General features: G+C 43.8%; 1 protein-coding gene across 1 annotated transcript in view; it reads left to right on the top strand.

Annotated features, from left to right (window-relative positions):
- Positions 1 to 13965, top strand: part of LOC139332110 (regulator of G-protein signaling 3-like) — a 38074-nt gene that overhangs the window by 10479 nt on the left and 13630 nt on the right. Inside the window, exons 7-11 of the mRNA XM_070963822.1 lie at positions 162 to 294; positions 3815 to 4071; positions 11689 to 11770; positions 12943 to 13048; positions 13381 to 13477. Of these exons, the coding sequence (XP_070819923.1) occupies positions 162 to 294; positions 3815 to 4071; positions 11689 to 11770; positions 12943 to 13048; positions 13381 to 13477 (675 nt within the window). The remainder of the gene's footprint in view (positions 1 to 161; positions 295 to 3814; positions 4072 to 11688; positions 11771 to 12942; positions 13049 to 13380; positions 13478 to 13965) is intronic.

Here is a 13965-nt window from a genome sequence, read left to right as displayed (position 1 = left end):
ATATTGTACAAAAGTGTCAACAGTTTGTGTTCAAATGTTTTCTCAGTAAAACACATTCAACATGTTTGTTCGAGCTCAATAATACAGAATGGCTGAGTGTAAACAGAAATGCCACAGCTAACTTTAAGGAGCTGTTGGCCCCGCCCCCTCTGTATTGGCAGCTTGTCACTGGCTGGTTCTACCTGTTGGGGGAGGAGTTTGGGCGGCACAAACACCTGAGAGTGACATCACTGCAGAACAAACCAATGAGCAGCCTAGAGGAGAGGGCAGCGGAGAACATACCAGCACACTGTGGTGAGTTAAAGGTCCCATATTATGAAAAACTCACTTTTTCTGGGATTTGGGGTGTTTTTTGGGTCTCTGGTTCTGCCACACTCATACAAAGTGTGAAATAAGACTGTCTGTGCAGCGCTACCTTCTCACAGATGTGTGATGATGCTGCAATGTGATTGGCTGAGATGAAGTGCTCTGTCATGTGAACCTGCTCACAGCTGATTGGTTAACTCAGAGTTGATGATAACCAGCTTCATGACACCAGAGTCCAGCTGTGGTCATGAAGGAGCCACGTTATGCTCGTTTTCAGGTTCATCCTTTTATTTCAGTTGTCTACCTGAACAGGTTTCCGGGCTTTAATGTTCAAACTAGTGCTGTCAAAAATATCGGGTTAACGCGTTAACACAAATCAATTTTAACGGCGTCATTTTTTTAATTGCAAGATTAACGCTCTTTGTGACCTCGTGAACTTATAGTTTTTTATGAGCTGTGTCCACTGCTAGTAACGTTAGAAAAACTACAGGATCTGATTGTAAACCGGAAACAACACAACAGACACGCCCCCCACGTGTTTGGTCTCGCCTGCTCGCTCGCTGTGAAACAGTAGGCTAGCAGTTTGTGTGGATGTCAAGCAAGAAACGCCGAAACGGATGCGAACAAGATTCTGATGGAAAGTTTAGTTTCAAAAAGTTGTCAGATGGGTCAACTGACAAGACCAACGTTATCTGTGTGTGTTGTCGGTGTGAACTGAGTTATCAGCGCAGCACATCCAGTCTGAAACACCACTTGATGGCCAAACACAGCGAATGCGAATTCTCTGCGCCTCCTCGTCAAAACCAGGCGGGTGGCACGTGGATGCTGGGATGTTCAGAGGAAACTGAAGAAAGGAAGTTTCAGCCGTGGTTTAACTGCACTACAGGCTGAGTCCTACTTTACAATGATGTGACCTTTAACTTTATCTTGTATCAGCCTGTTTTGATCCCTTAGAAAAGGCTGCTGAAGGGCTTTTTTGTAACCAAGTATTTATTTTTTTGTCATCTGTTTACTGACAGCGTTAAACTGTGTGAGATTTGATTCACTCAGATGTGAATGTTAGTGTGAAATAAAACACTACACGTTGTTCTCAATAATAAACATTTGTACAAAGCAAGCCGATCCACTTTTCCTTGTTGATAACAGTATTAAAATGATAATTAATGGGACATTTAGAATAGATAAAAATGTGCGATTAATTTGCGATTAACTATGACATTCATGAGATTAATCGTGATTAAATATTTGAATCGATTGACAGCACTAGTTCAAACATGATATTTGCTGCAGTCCTGCCTCAGACCCCCCCTAAAAAGCCCAGTGTGCTCTGTGTGGTCAGTTCATACAGGCTGTTTCTCGTTAGCTCTGACAGTATTTTTAGCTTCCAGCTAGCTGCATTTCTACCACAAATATCACCACCAGACCTGCCAACGCCCCCGTCCGTCCTGCGATTCTCCCCCATATTTTACAGTTTGAATTATTTTAAAGACTTTAAATACTTAAACATTGTTCTCCCAGTTCAACTTGGGCTTTGGGGACAGGAATAATTTCTGGAAATGTCGACAATAACTTCTTGTACTTTTTTGAAGATAAGACTTTATTAATCCCCTGTAGGGGAAATTTGAGTGTTACAGGCAGCAGCAGTAATATCAAATGTATAAAAAGACAGAAAGTCATAAAATACAAAATAGAAACATTTTAAAAATCAAAACTCTGTTTATATGTAGTACATTCTGTACAAGGAAGTACAGTGATTTTCAGTATTGCACACTGGATTGGATGAAAAAGCTTGTAGCCGTATATGAATAATAAGTGTGTGGATTCGTAGGTGAGCTGGAAGCAGAGCAGGGATGACCAGCAGACCAGTCCACATGTCCACATTTAAACCACCAGGTTTAAAAACTCTGCTATACAGTCAGAAATGTGGTGGTGGAAGGCCTCATCAGCATTGTGAGGACTTGTTACAGACATTCATTTATACGTAAAAGTCCTGGACTGCAGCTTTAAGATACAAAACAAAAAAGACCTGACCGCCATTTCCCAAAACACATGACCTATATTCCTCTAACTGAAAAGGAGGAGACCAAAACCAGAGCTAAAAGAGAGATTCAGAGACATTCATCAGGTGATGCAAACACGACTCCACACGAATCATCATGTTGTTCTGTGACTGCTGGTGATGGAAATAAACAACTTTGTAAACAAGTTCCACAACTGTTAATGTGTTCACAGCTTGTTCCTACTGAAAACAAAAACATGAGCTTTTTGACCGCAGGAAACACTAAGAAGACCTTACATCTGATCATAAACTCAACTCCCCGCACACTGAAATTCATCCATGAATTTTACCTGATGACAGTCCGAGGACAGGAACCTCACCAATAAAATGAGGCTCTGGTTCTGGTTCTGGTTCTGGTTCTGGTTCTTTATTAAGTCTGTAAATGTGGAACCAGCAGCGGAGAAGTTAAGAGACTGAAAGGGAGGAAAACCCACAGACGTGTGCAGCTGCTGACACATACGAGCCATTGCATGTAAATCTATATGTTTATTCTATTTATAGTGCTGGAGGAGAGAGGGGCGAGAGAGCAGCTGCGAACCCTCTCTCTCCAGGGGTCCACATGGTTACCATGGTGATGAGAAGCTGCCCAGTAACCATGTGACCCTCACAATACCTCTGTCACTATGTTGCTCCCCCCTCCCCCGACTCCATCTATCTCAGAGTAACCCCCCCTCGCCCTCTCTCTCTTGCCTGCCCTCTCTCGCTCACCCTCTCACTCGTCCTCTCTCTCTCTCTCTGACATCACACTGAGATCTGACGCTTGCTCACCTCGACCGATCAGAGAGAGAAAGAGGGAGCGGAAGGAGGACAGAAGAAGAAGAAACAGACTTCTTCTTCATTTGTTTGTTTTGTTGTTTGGACATCTGTATCTGCAGCGGCTGCATCAGCACTCCTCAGCAGTAGTCAGCAGTATTTGTACCTGTGGTTTTACTTCATCAGAACAGCAGGTTCTCAGGTTGAAGTAGTCCAATCAGTAGGGACTCTCAGGAGTCTCAACCCAGACCTCATCGTCCTCACTCTTTCTGTTTTACTTGAGGAGGATTTACTCACCGGCTGCACATCATCTCGTGGACTCTGACTTTGAATATTCTGTCCAACTCTCTTTAAATGTGACCATTTTTATGCAGAAATTAAATGAAAGGGATTCATTGTCTGTCAGACAGCCCATAATAATTGAGTCTGTTTATTTGTTTGTGCTTTTTTTACAACTTGTTTAGTGAAAATCTTGTCTCAAAGACTCAGAGTGTAAAAACGAGGTGTTGAGTTTTGATGATGGTGTAACATTTGTTGTGATTCAGAACCAACTGTCTGTCTATCTGGCTGATTGAATCTGGTCCAGTCTGGTCTGGTCTGGTCTGAGGACAGTCAGGATGTTCTGGAAGAACACTGCCTGGTCTTGGAACGATGCTGCCGGTAATGATGATGATGATGGTGGTTATCTGCTCACAGCAGACTTCAGGAGGACTCCAGACTCCACTCCAGACACTGACCTGAACTGCATCGCCACCACCACTGCTACCACAACCAACCTATCAAACAGCACCACCACCACTGCTGGACTTAAAGACCTGACAAACCACAGTCTGACCTTCATTTGCCCCCAGAGCCTCAACCCCACCAATGCCAACTACAGCAGCTGCATCACTGCACTGTATGACAGCACCAACCAGCGTCTGGCAACTCAAAACAGCGCCCAACGACAGACGGTGAGTCACATGACACAGATGCAAACATTTAACTACACAAAATCATCAGTAGAAGTGTCATTAAGTAGATGAGGTTGGAAATGGCAGCTTGTTGTTCTTGACTTGGGACTTAACTTTGCATTTATCTTTGTTCACTTGGGACTTAACTGTCTCCATCTGGCACTTGACTTGGCATTGACTTGGCATTGACTTGTCTTGACTTGGCATTGACTTGGCATTGACTTGGCATTGACTTGTCTTGACTTGGCATTGACTTGGCATTGACTTGGCATTGACTTGGCATTGACTTGGGCCTTCGTGGTCTTGACCTATCATTTAATTTGGAATTAACCTGTCTTGAGTTGGTCTGCTCTTCACTTGGAGATTGACTCATGGCGTATCACTCGATGTGGCTTGACTTCCAAATTGATTTGAACTTAACTGGTTTGATCTTGACTTGCAGGACTTAAGTTGGGACAAACTTTCTTGAATTGAGACTTGTCAGACCTGGGATTTATTGGTCATGTTTTACTATTCATCACAAAGACCATACCAGGACTTACCGATTGATCTACATTTTGGGAGCAGCAGTTTTTCATTTAAATGCGACACTGTCACCATTTACAGAGTAGTCCTGGACGTACCTGTGTTGTCATGGAACTTCACTTGAAAATTGTCCCGGGATTATTCTACTTGGAATTTGCCTGTCTTGTCTCCCTGTGATTTGAAACTTGACTTGAGACTTACCTTGTTTGACTTGGAACTTACTTTTCTTGACTGGGGACTTACCAGTCCTGTAGTGGGACTTGGTGTGTTGATCTGGTAACAGTTGACTTGGAACTTACCTGCCTTGATTCGGAATTTGCTGGTCTTGACTTTGGTCTTACTTTTGTTGACTTGGGATTTAATTGTCTTAACTTAGATTTGAGACTTGACTTGGGACTTGACAGCCAAGCCTTGAGATTACTTGTGGCTTGCAAACTAAGACTTTATCTCACTTCTGGACTTCAAAGATAGGACATTTTGGAAGTAGTGTGAACAGTTCTTTGTTTGTGTTAGTGATTCATGGCTCCTGTTTGTAATTTTACTTTCAGCACCTACATGACCTTTTAAAATTGGTAAAGGAGAGTCAGAGTTATTCTGAAAAACTAATTTTCCAAAGCTGATCAGTCCCAGGTTGAAACAGTGAGCTGGGTAATGTCCGAACATTATTGACAAAGCAACCAATCAGACCAGAGATGATCAGAATCAGACACGCTCTGTGGTTGTATTTGTGTGTGTGTTTTACTGTTTTTCGTTAAAGACCCATGAAAGATTCACATGTGATGAATTATAGAGTGAAGCTGCTTCACAGTATATAAATATGTATACACCACACACGCATTTGTACTGCTGCACTTGTGAGGACACTTACTGACATAACCTTAACCTTATTTGGTAAAAACATCACTGATAAGGCCTTTGTTTTTAGTTATTTAAGGTATTTTTATTGACATTTTCAAGGGGGGTTGGCATGGGCAACACTACTCAGAGTACTTGCGACAGTAGGGTGTGCTCTCCCTGACCACCTGAGGGCACCGCAGACTGTGGATTCTTTAAAAGAAGAAAAAAAAATCTTTTTAGAAAAGCTTTTGCATAGACTGCAAATTTGAAGTCATTTTAGTTTGTTTTGTTTTGATTCCATAGACCTATATTCAACCTTGCTCTGCGCTAATTTTACCTTTTTTATTCTGATGTTGTTTTTCACCCTTTTTGCATTGTATCACTTTTAGGTCATTTATTTGATGTAAAGAGCGCCATAAATTACATTTCTTATTTTTTTTATTATTATTATTACTTACAGTTGACCATGTGTATATATCTGGGGCTGTGTATGTTTACAATTTTGTGAATTTTGGGTGTGTTTGCATTCACACTGTGTCCTGCTTTACTCTGCAGCGCTGCCTGCCTCATTATACAGTCCAGTCTTATCTAATTACACTTGTACAGGAACAGGGTCTCTCATGGGTTGCAGCCTGCGGATTCGAATGTGTCGTCCACGTTGTCCAGGATTTCACATGTAGCATCTTATTGCAGCATAAGGATGAAGATCACTTTGTCCACATCTTCACGTGTGGTTGTTTTTCACTGGTGTGATGAAAGTCGTTTCTGTGAGATCACTTTCTCATTTGAGTATTTTTAATAGATTTTCATCCGTTTCATCAGTTTGTCCCAGGTGTCACAACTATAATGTGACAAGAGTTCAGTTAAATCTCCTCTGAAGTATTTCATTGTTTCTTTAGCAATCTGCTAATAAGATAAGATTCAGTGATCCCACGCTGGGGAAGTGTGCTCGTTACAACAGCAACAATGATAAGAAAAAAGCAGACAAAAAAAGATAAAATAAAATCAACCGTAGAGGCTTTGTACATACAGGAGTATAAAAATACTATCTTGTGTGAATGCCTCAGTTTCATAGTGAAAATTTTTAAATAGCACAAGTAAGATATGAATAATATTCAATATGATATTCAATGTTAGTCCTTCATACATTCAACATTCCACAGGTAAACAGGTTGATTGGTAATAGGTGAGAGGACGATGATGAGGCTCAGTCCTTCACAAGGAGGATGGAGCAACGCTCACCAGTTTGTGAACACATGATTGGATAAAGGAGATGAATGCATGGACTCAGAGACGCTTCAGGAAACTGCTGTTTGATTGAAACGATTGTTCTGACTCTCAGTTGTGACAGACTCTGATTTTCTTTGGAGTGTAGGACATGTGTCTGGCTCAGGTCTACCCTGGTCTACCCTGGTCTACCCTGGTCTACAGTCAGTGTGGTTAGACTGTGTTCACACGGGGGGGGGGGGAATGCTGTTATCACCAGGATACATCCAGTGTTTTCGTGAGTCTGTGTGTGTGTTTCCTACTATTCTTCTGTTCACACACACACACACACACACACACACACACACACACACACACACACACACACACACACACACACACACACACTCGGTTGTTTTTCCATCACTTATGGGGACATTACATAGACCTACATTCATTTCCTGAAGACTGAACCCTAAATTTACTGCGTCATGTCATGAGCTCTGTCCCCATAAGGAAGGTGAGTCCCCACAACATGAGTAATACACGCAAAGACACTCACACACACACACTCACACACACACACACACACACACACACGCACACACACACGCACACACACACACTCGCTCTCCAGCATCCAGTACACTCCTGAGCCTCACACACACCATGTCTGAACACACTGACTTGTGGACGTGAAGCCTGAACCTGGAATGAAAGCACTTCTGGAAGTCTTTCCCTGGATTAGGTTTACTGCTCATGTTACATGCTGCTGTTAATTTGGACCAGCTTCAGACCTCGTACTGTGTGGGATGTCGACTGGACCATTTTGTGAAGTGCGGATTTGGGTTACACCTGGATCTGGATCTATAAATCTGGCCTGGGTTATATCAGGCTCGGGTTTTGTGGAAATCTAGACCTGGATTACGTCTGGTTCTCGTTCTGTACATCTGGAACTGGGTTAGACCCGTCTTTGTGAAATCTGCCTGGACTGGACTGGACTGGACTGGACTGGACGTGGTTCAGCCTTCCAGCTGTTTGAGGACTGGTGGAGCCACAGGATTTGAACCAACAACCAGACCTGCTGTCATGCACACGATCCACCGTCTGTGTCGAGTCTGCATCGAACAAAACCTGCCACAGGTCTGAGTCTGTTTCTTGATTACAGGACTGATTAAAGTCGCTGTTCGGCGGCAGTCGGTGCCCATTGTTCTGCTCATCCGCTCAATGTTAACAGATCGAACAGCACAAAGTCCAGAGCCCATGACTGAGAACATCTTCTAAAGTTAATCTGAAGCTTCAACTCATCAAGAGATTTTAAAGTTCAGGTCTGAATCGTTCAGAGTCTCTCTTTCTGTTTCCGTCCGTCACTGCAGGCCAACATGAAAACATGTTTCGGGTGAATCTGCTCGAAACGATGTCAAAGTCAGCGGATATGTGATATTATATGAAGTGAGACCTTCTCTGCTTTGAGGACATTTTGTCTTGTGCTTGCTGCTTCAAAGCCTGCAACAGGGTCATAATGTAGTTCAAGAGATGAGGCTGTTTCTCAGGAGCGTTTAGGAGCGTTCTGTTCAGGAGAGTTCTGTTCAGGAGCGTTCTGTTCAGGAGAGTTCAGGAGCGTTCAGGAGCGTTCAGGAGAGTTCTGTTCAGGAGCGTTCTGTTCAGGAGAGTTCAGGAGCGTTCAGGAGAGTTCTGTTCAGGAGCGTTCTGTTCAGGAGAGTTCAGGAGCGTTCAGGAGAGTTCTGTTCAGGAGCGTTCTGTTCAGGAGAGTTCAGGAGCGTTCTGTTCAGGAGCGTTCAGGAGCGTTCAGGAGCGTTCTGTTCAGGAGCGTTTAGGAGCGTTCTGTTCAGGAGAGTTCTGTTCAGGAGCGTTCAGGAGTGTTCAGGAGTGTTCAGGAGCGTTCTGTTCAGGAGCGTTTAGGAGCGTTCTGTTCAGGAGAGTTCTGTTCAGGAGCGTTCTGTTCAGGAGAGTTCAGGAGCGTTCAGGAGCGTTCTGTTCAGGAGCGTTCAGGAGTGTTCAGGAGAACCGTAATTCCAGTAGTACTGTGTTTGCTCGTCGGCTTTCTTCCCTGAAGATGTCATCAGGTGAGTAGGTTTTGGAACGGGCTCTGATGTGACAGAAGATTTCTGATGGCTGACAAAATCTGATCTAAGGCACCAACATCAAACACACAATCATCACAATTCATGTAGAAACAACAACAGCAGGACATACAGGTCTCTTCTGATTGGCTGTGGCGTGATGTCACTGCTGGCTGTTTCCTGTGTGTGTGTGTGTGTGTGTGTGTGTGTGTGTGTGTGTGTGTGTGTGTGTGTGTGTGTGTGTGTGTGTGTGTGTGTGCATGCTTTTCTAGTCCAGCAGGTCAAATAAATGTTTAATGTCTTCATGTTTAAACCAGCTTCAGTGCAGCTTCAGTCCAGTGCATGTTTGTGTGTGCACGTGCGTGCATGTTTGTGTGTGCACGCCAATCAATAATTCACACAGATTACAACTGAATGATTTTACTGAATAACTGCACCTGGCAAGAGAGAGTGTGTGTGTGTGTGTGTGTGTGTGTGTGTGTGTGTATGTGTGTGTGTGTGTGTGTGTGTGTGTGTGTATTTTACTGTGTGTGTGTCTCAGTGTCTGTGTGTGTCACTGTGTGTTTCTCAGTGCTGCTGGTGTGTGTGTGTGTGTGTGAGTGTGTGTTACTCTGTGAGTGTGTGTGTCACTGTGTGTGTGTGTGTGTGTGTGTGTGTGTGTGTGTGTGTGTGTGTGTGTGTGTGTTACTCTGTGAGTGTGTGTGTCACTGTGTGTGTGTGTGTGTGTGTGTGTGTGTGTGTGTGTGTGTGTGTGTTACTCTGTGAGTGTGTGTGTCACTGTGTGTGTGTGTGTGTGTGTGTGTGTGTGTGTGTGTGTGTGTGTGTGTTACTCTGTGAGTGTGTGTGTCACTGTGTGTGTGTGTGTGTGTGTGTGTGTGTGTGTGTGTGTGTGTGTGTGTGTGTGTGTGTGTTACTCTGTGAGTGTGTGTGTCACTGTGTGTGTGTGTGTGTGTGTGTGTGTGTGTGTGTTACTCTGTGAGTGTGTGTGTCACTGTGTGTGTGTGTGTGTGTGTGTGTGTGTGTTACTCTGTGAGTGTGTGTGTCACTGTGTGTGTGTGTGTGTGTGTGTGTGTGTGTGTGTGTGTGTGTGTGTTTGGCCCTCCATGTTGTTCAAACAGAAACTGATTCTGGCCTTTAACCCTTCAGTCTCATGTCAATGTGAAATACTTGCAGCTGATTGGCTGAGACGGAATCACGTGATCACTCAAACAAGAAATATATTGTCTCAAATTTCAGACAGTGCTGATGATTGTCGTCGACATCATCAGCGACATCATCAGCGACATCATCAGTGAGATCAGTGAATCTGTTGAACAGATGATTGTGGTCGTCCTCGTCATCCTGCAGGTTGAACTAACGAAGGCTCCAGCAGACAAGAAGAAACTCACGAGCACCACATCAAGCAGCTCGTTTGGAGCCCGAGAAGACAGACACAACTATGTCTCATGTATCTGCTGCGGTTCTTTGAGCCCACAGTCTGAATGAAGGAGAGTCTGAGAGTGACTCAACGTTTTTGCCGCTTCAGATCTCTCTGAGAGTGTGGCGATGTGTTCGAGGAGTCCAGCATTTCTGCTAATCATCCTCTTCTCTTTCTCTTGGTTTTTTAAAGTTGAGGAGCTGAGTTTCCCAAAGAGCCGGCCTCACGATGTGACTTCATGGAAACACTGCAAATGTGTTTCCCGTCCATCAGGCGACTCTGTGGACATGTGAACCGGACTGATCCTGCAGAGAAACACAAACACTGAGAGTCTCAGTCCTCTTTAAAGACCCCCTCCCTGGTGTTTCTCCTCAGATCCTGCAGGAGTTTTAATATCAGCCTGTCAGTCTTAACTCAGGGACATTTAACATCCTTTGTGGGGAGAAAACTCTCAGGAGGAGTCGACCTTTCCTCAGGTCTGTCAGTGTTTGCAGAGTCATGGAAACAGCACAGAGACCAGGACCCAGACAGACCTCCACTGTGGATCTGAGAGAAACTTTCTGACTGTCAACATGACCAAAGGCCAGCAGAGTTGGGACACGGCGGCCACTTCAGGTTGAAAACTGCACTACAACACATGAGGTGATCGAACAGCAGAGACTGACCACAGCGCTTCATCACTTACAAGCTACGTCAGGATGAGACGCTGCCTCCACTGTGAGCCCATTGACGGCAATATCAGACACTCAGAGCAAGGTGATGTAGTCAGACAGAGCCAGGGAGTCCACAGATGGAGGAAGGTGGGGTGGGTGGATGGATGGGCTCGAAGGTTGTGTAAGCACTGTTCTGCGGGGCAAGTCAACGATAACTGAGTGCACCGAGATGTTACACTGACCGTCTGAGTACTTTCTTCATGTTGAGAATATGACATGGCAGTCAGCCAGACATCCAGCTAAGCTGTGTCAGATGAAACCCTGGACATAAAGAGCGCGACATGAAGCAATACAGGCGAATGAACACAATTATTTAATGAACTTACTTGTGCCAATAAACAGAGGAAACCTCATTGGAAACATCTGTTCTGTCACAGCGATCTAACTAACGCAGCTAAGCTAGATTTCATGTCCTTTTCTGGTCACTTGTGCTGCGGATGCAGCAGGTTCAACAGGCTGCGTCCTAAATAAAGAAACTGTCAGAGTGACTGATGAACCACAGGATGTTTTGTTACTTTGTCACCTTTTTTAGCTAATGTTTGCTTGCTATAGACTGGAGACAAAATAATTGAATTCACTGTGCTGCTCCAAGGCTACCGGAGGCTACCAGCAACTTAAGGTGGAATGTTTTCTTGCATGTTACTCAATGGATGAGCTGATGGTGTGGATCGACTAACATACCTTAAATGTCAATATGACAACTATGACCATTGCTGTGTTTTTATTGGCTCTCTTGATTCACATGTGCTTCAGTGATGATTGCATCTTCAAATGTAGAGGAATTTCAAACAAATTCTACAAACTGCAAATATTCATTTTCCTTTATCGTCTCCAGGTGAACATTATTCGAGGAAAAGATGGTTTTGGATTCACAATCTGCTCCGACTGTCCCGTCAGAGTCCAGGCTGTCGACTCTGGTGAGAAACACTGTACATGAACACCTGAGCACAAAGACAGTAAAACTACAATGTCACTGTAAAGACCTGAGACCAGGGCTCTGTACTGTTACCTGACTTCAATGAACCTGGCAAGACTCACACCAAGGTGCTTATCAGTAGGTCAACCCAGCTTTTCCTACGGGCATTGTCTACTGACAGCAGAGCGACATGTTTTACAAACCAAAGCAAACTATAATATGAGGCCGATAAAAAGAAGCTAACCGCAGAATCCAGGCTAGAAACAACAGACCTGCTGTCCATGCTCACCTGAGCTGAACCCAGCTGAGATGGTTTTGGAGGAGCGGGAGCTCAGACTGAAGGTGTCATGACTGTGAAGAATCTGAGCGGTTGCTGGACCAGAGGAGCAGACAAAACAGCAGGAGACCAGGAGCCGTTCACAAAACCCAAAGGTTTATTACAAAACAAGAAAAAAATACGAGAGCAAAAAATCAGCCAATAAAACAAAAATCACTACCACGTCGCGAGCGGGTAGGAACAATAACCATAGACTAGGAAATAACAAGAAAAGACAAAACAAGAACCAGAATCCTAAACTAACGAGACCAGGAGAAATAAGGCAGGAATAATCAAGGCGAATCAATGCAAACATACAATGGATCGAGAACAATGAATGGCTGGAAAGTCGTGGCAAGAAGCTGGCAGCGCGCCCATGCTGCCACGCTGCTTAAGAGGTCTGGCAATCTGTGGAGGTCAGCCTCCGCCAGGCCACACCTCCACTGCAGGCAATGAGAGAGTGATTCAGAAAAACAACAGCATGAGCAGAAAACTAGCGTAAACACACAGACCATAACCCAAGACTGCAGATGACGTCCTCGTGAATCTGCTGAGAGAACGCCAACTGTGTGCAAAGCTGCCATCAAAGCAAAAGGTGGCTGCTGTGAGGAATCTCAAATCCAAAATATATTTTGCTTTCTACACTTTTGTTCACTACATAATTATGCATGTGTTCTTTCATATTTGTCACTCTTCAGTATTAACCTACAACGTGAAAAATGATCAAAATCAGGAAGAAACATGGCCCGAGAGCGTGTGTCCGAGCTTTTGGTTGGTACTGTAAAGTCTGTGAGGTCACTAGTGACATCACGCAGCTCAGTCTGCTTTCATTGGTGGTCTGTTCTGTCTGTCTGTAGGCAGTCCGGCTCATCAGTCTGGTCTCCGTCAGGGAGATTCGGTCCTGCAGCTGAATGGACTTCCTGTAGAAACCTGGAAGTGTGTTGACCTTGCCCATGCCATCAGGTAACCCCGCCCCCTCACAGTCTGACTGACTTCCTGTTCTCCTGTTCAAATAATTTCTGACCTTAGGATCGCAGTTTTATTTTTGGCTGTTCAGACACGTTTTTAGAGGATTTAGTACGTTTGACAAAAAGTATTTTAGTCTAGTTTTTATTTGATTTACTGAATTTTTGTGTTCATACGAACATCAAATTAACAACTTGATTTACATATTTTTTAGTCTTAGTTCCACTTTTTATTGACTTTATTGACTTTCATGTTATAACATTAGAAATCTTTCTGTGTGTGTGTGTGTGTGTGTGTGTGTGTGTGTGTGTGTGTGTGTGTGTGTGTAGGAGTTGTCCATCTCAGATTGTGTTGGTGGTGTGGAGAGGTTTACCTGAGCTCAGGTCAGGATGTGAAACTTTGCTCCAACCACTGACACACAACAAGGTGAGTCCTTAAAAAAAAGTCTGACACCTGCTGGTCAGAACAGGAAGTGACACGTATGGCTCGAGTACTGTAATGAAGTACAAATGTGTATTTAATTTTCTTCTGCTCATTCAGCTTTGGTCTTCGTTCCTTTTCGTTCCTTTGACAGTATTTTTATAAACTGTACATAGTGTACAAATACATTTTCATTTACATTTTGATTTCATACATTTTTTCAGTTCTTTTTCCTGTCTCTTCCTTTTCTGAACCCTTCTATGCCACTGTTTTTGCTAACCACCCAAACTCCCTGGCGTGGGATTGGAATTTTACCTGCTCCAGAACCGTAAACCTGAACCAGGTGGTAGATGATAATCTTTCACTTGGCCCAGAAGATAACTTAAAACTTTTTTTTACCTCAAACAGAACGAAACAAAAACCCTTTTCATAAACAAAACAGTACTGATAACCTTTGCACATCATTCACAACAAAATGACAGGGTCTCCAAATT

This window comes from Chaetodon trifascialis, chromosome 6 (assembly GCF_039877785.1).
Source record: "Chaetodon trifascialis isolate fChaTrf1 chromosome 6, fChaTrf1.hap1, whole genome shotgun sequence".
NCBI classification, from domain to species: Eukaryota; Metazoa; Chordata; class Actinopteri; order Chaetodontiformes; family Chaetodontidae; genus Chaetodon; species Chaetodon trifascialis.
Note: the sequence above shows the minus strand (reverse complement) of the source record. Positions and strands in the feature narration are given on the sequence as shown.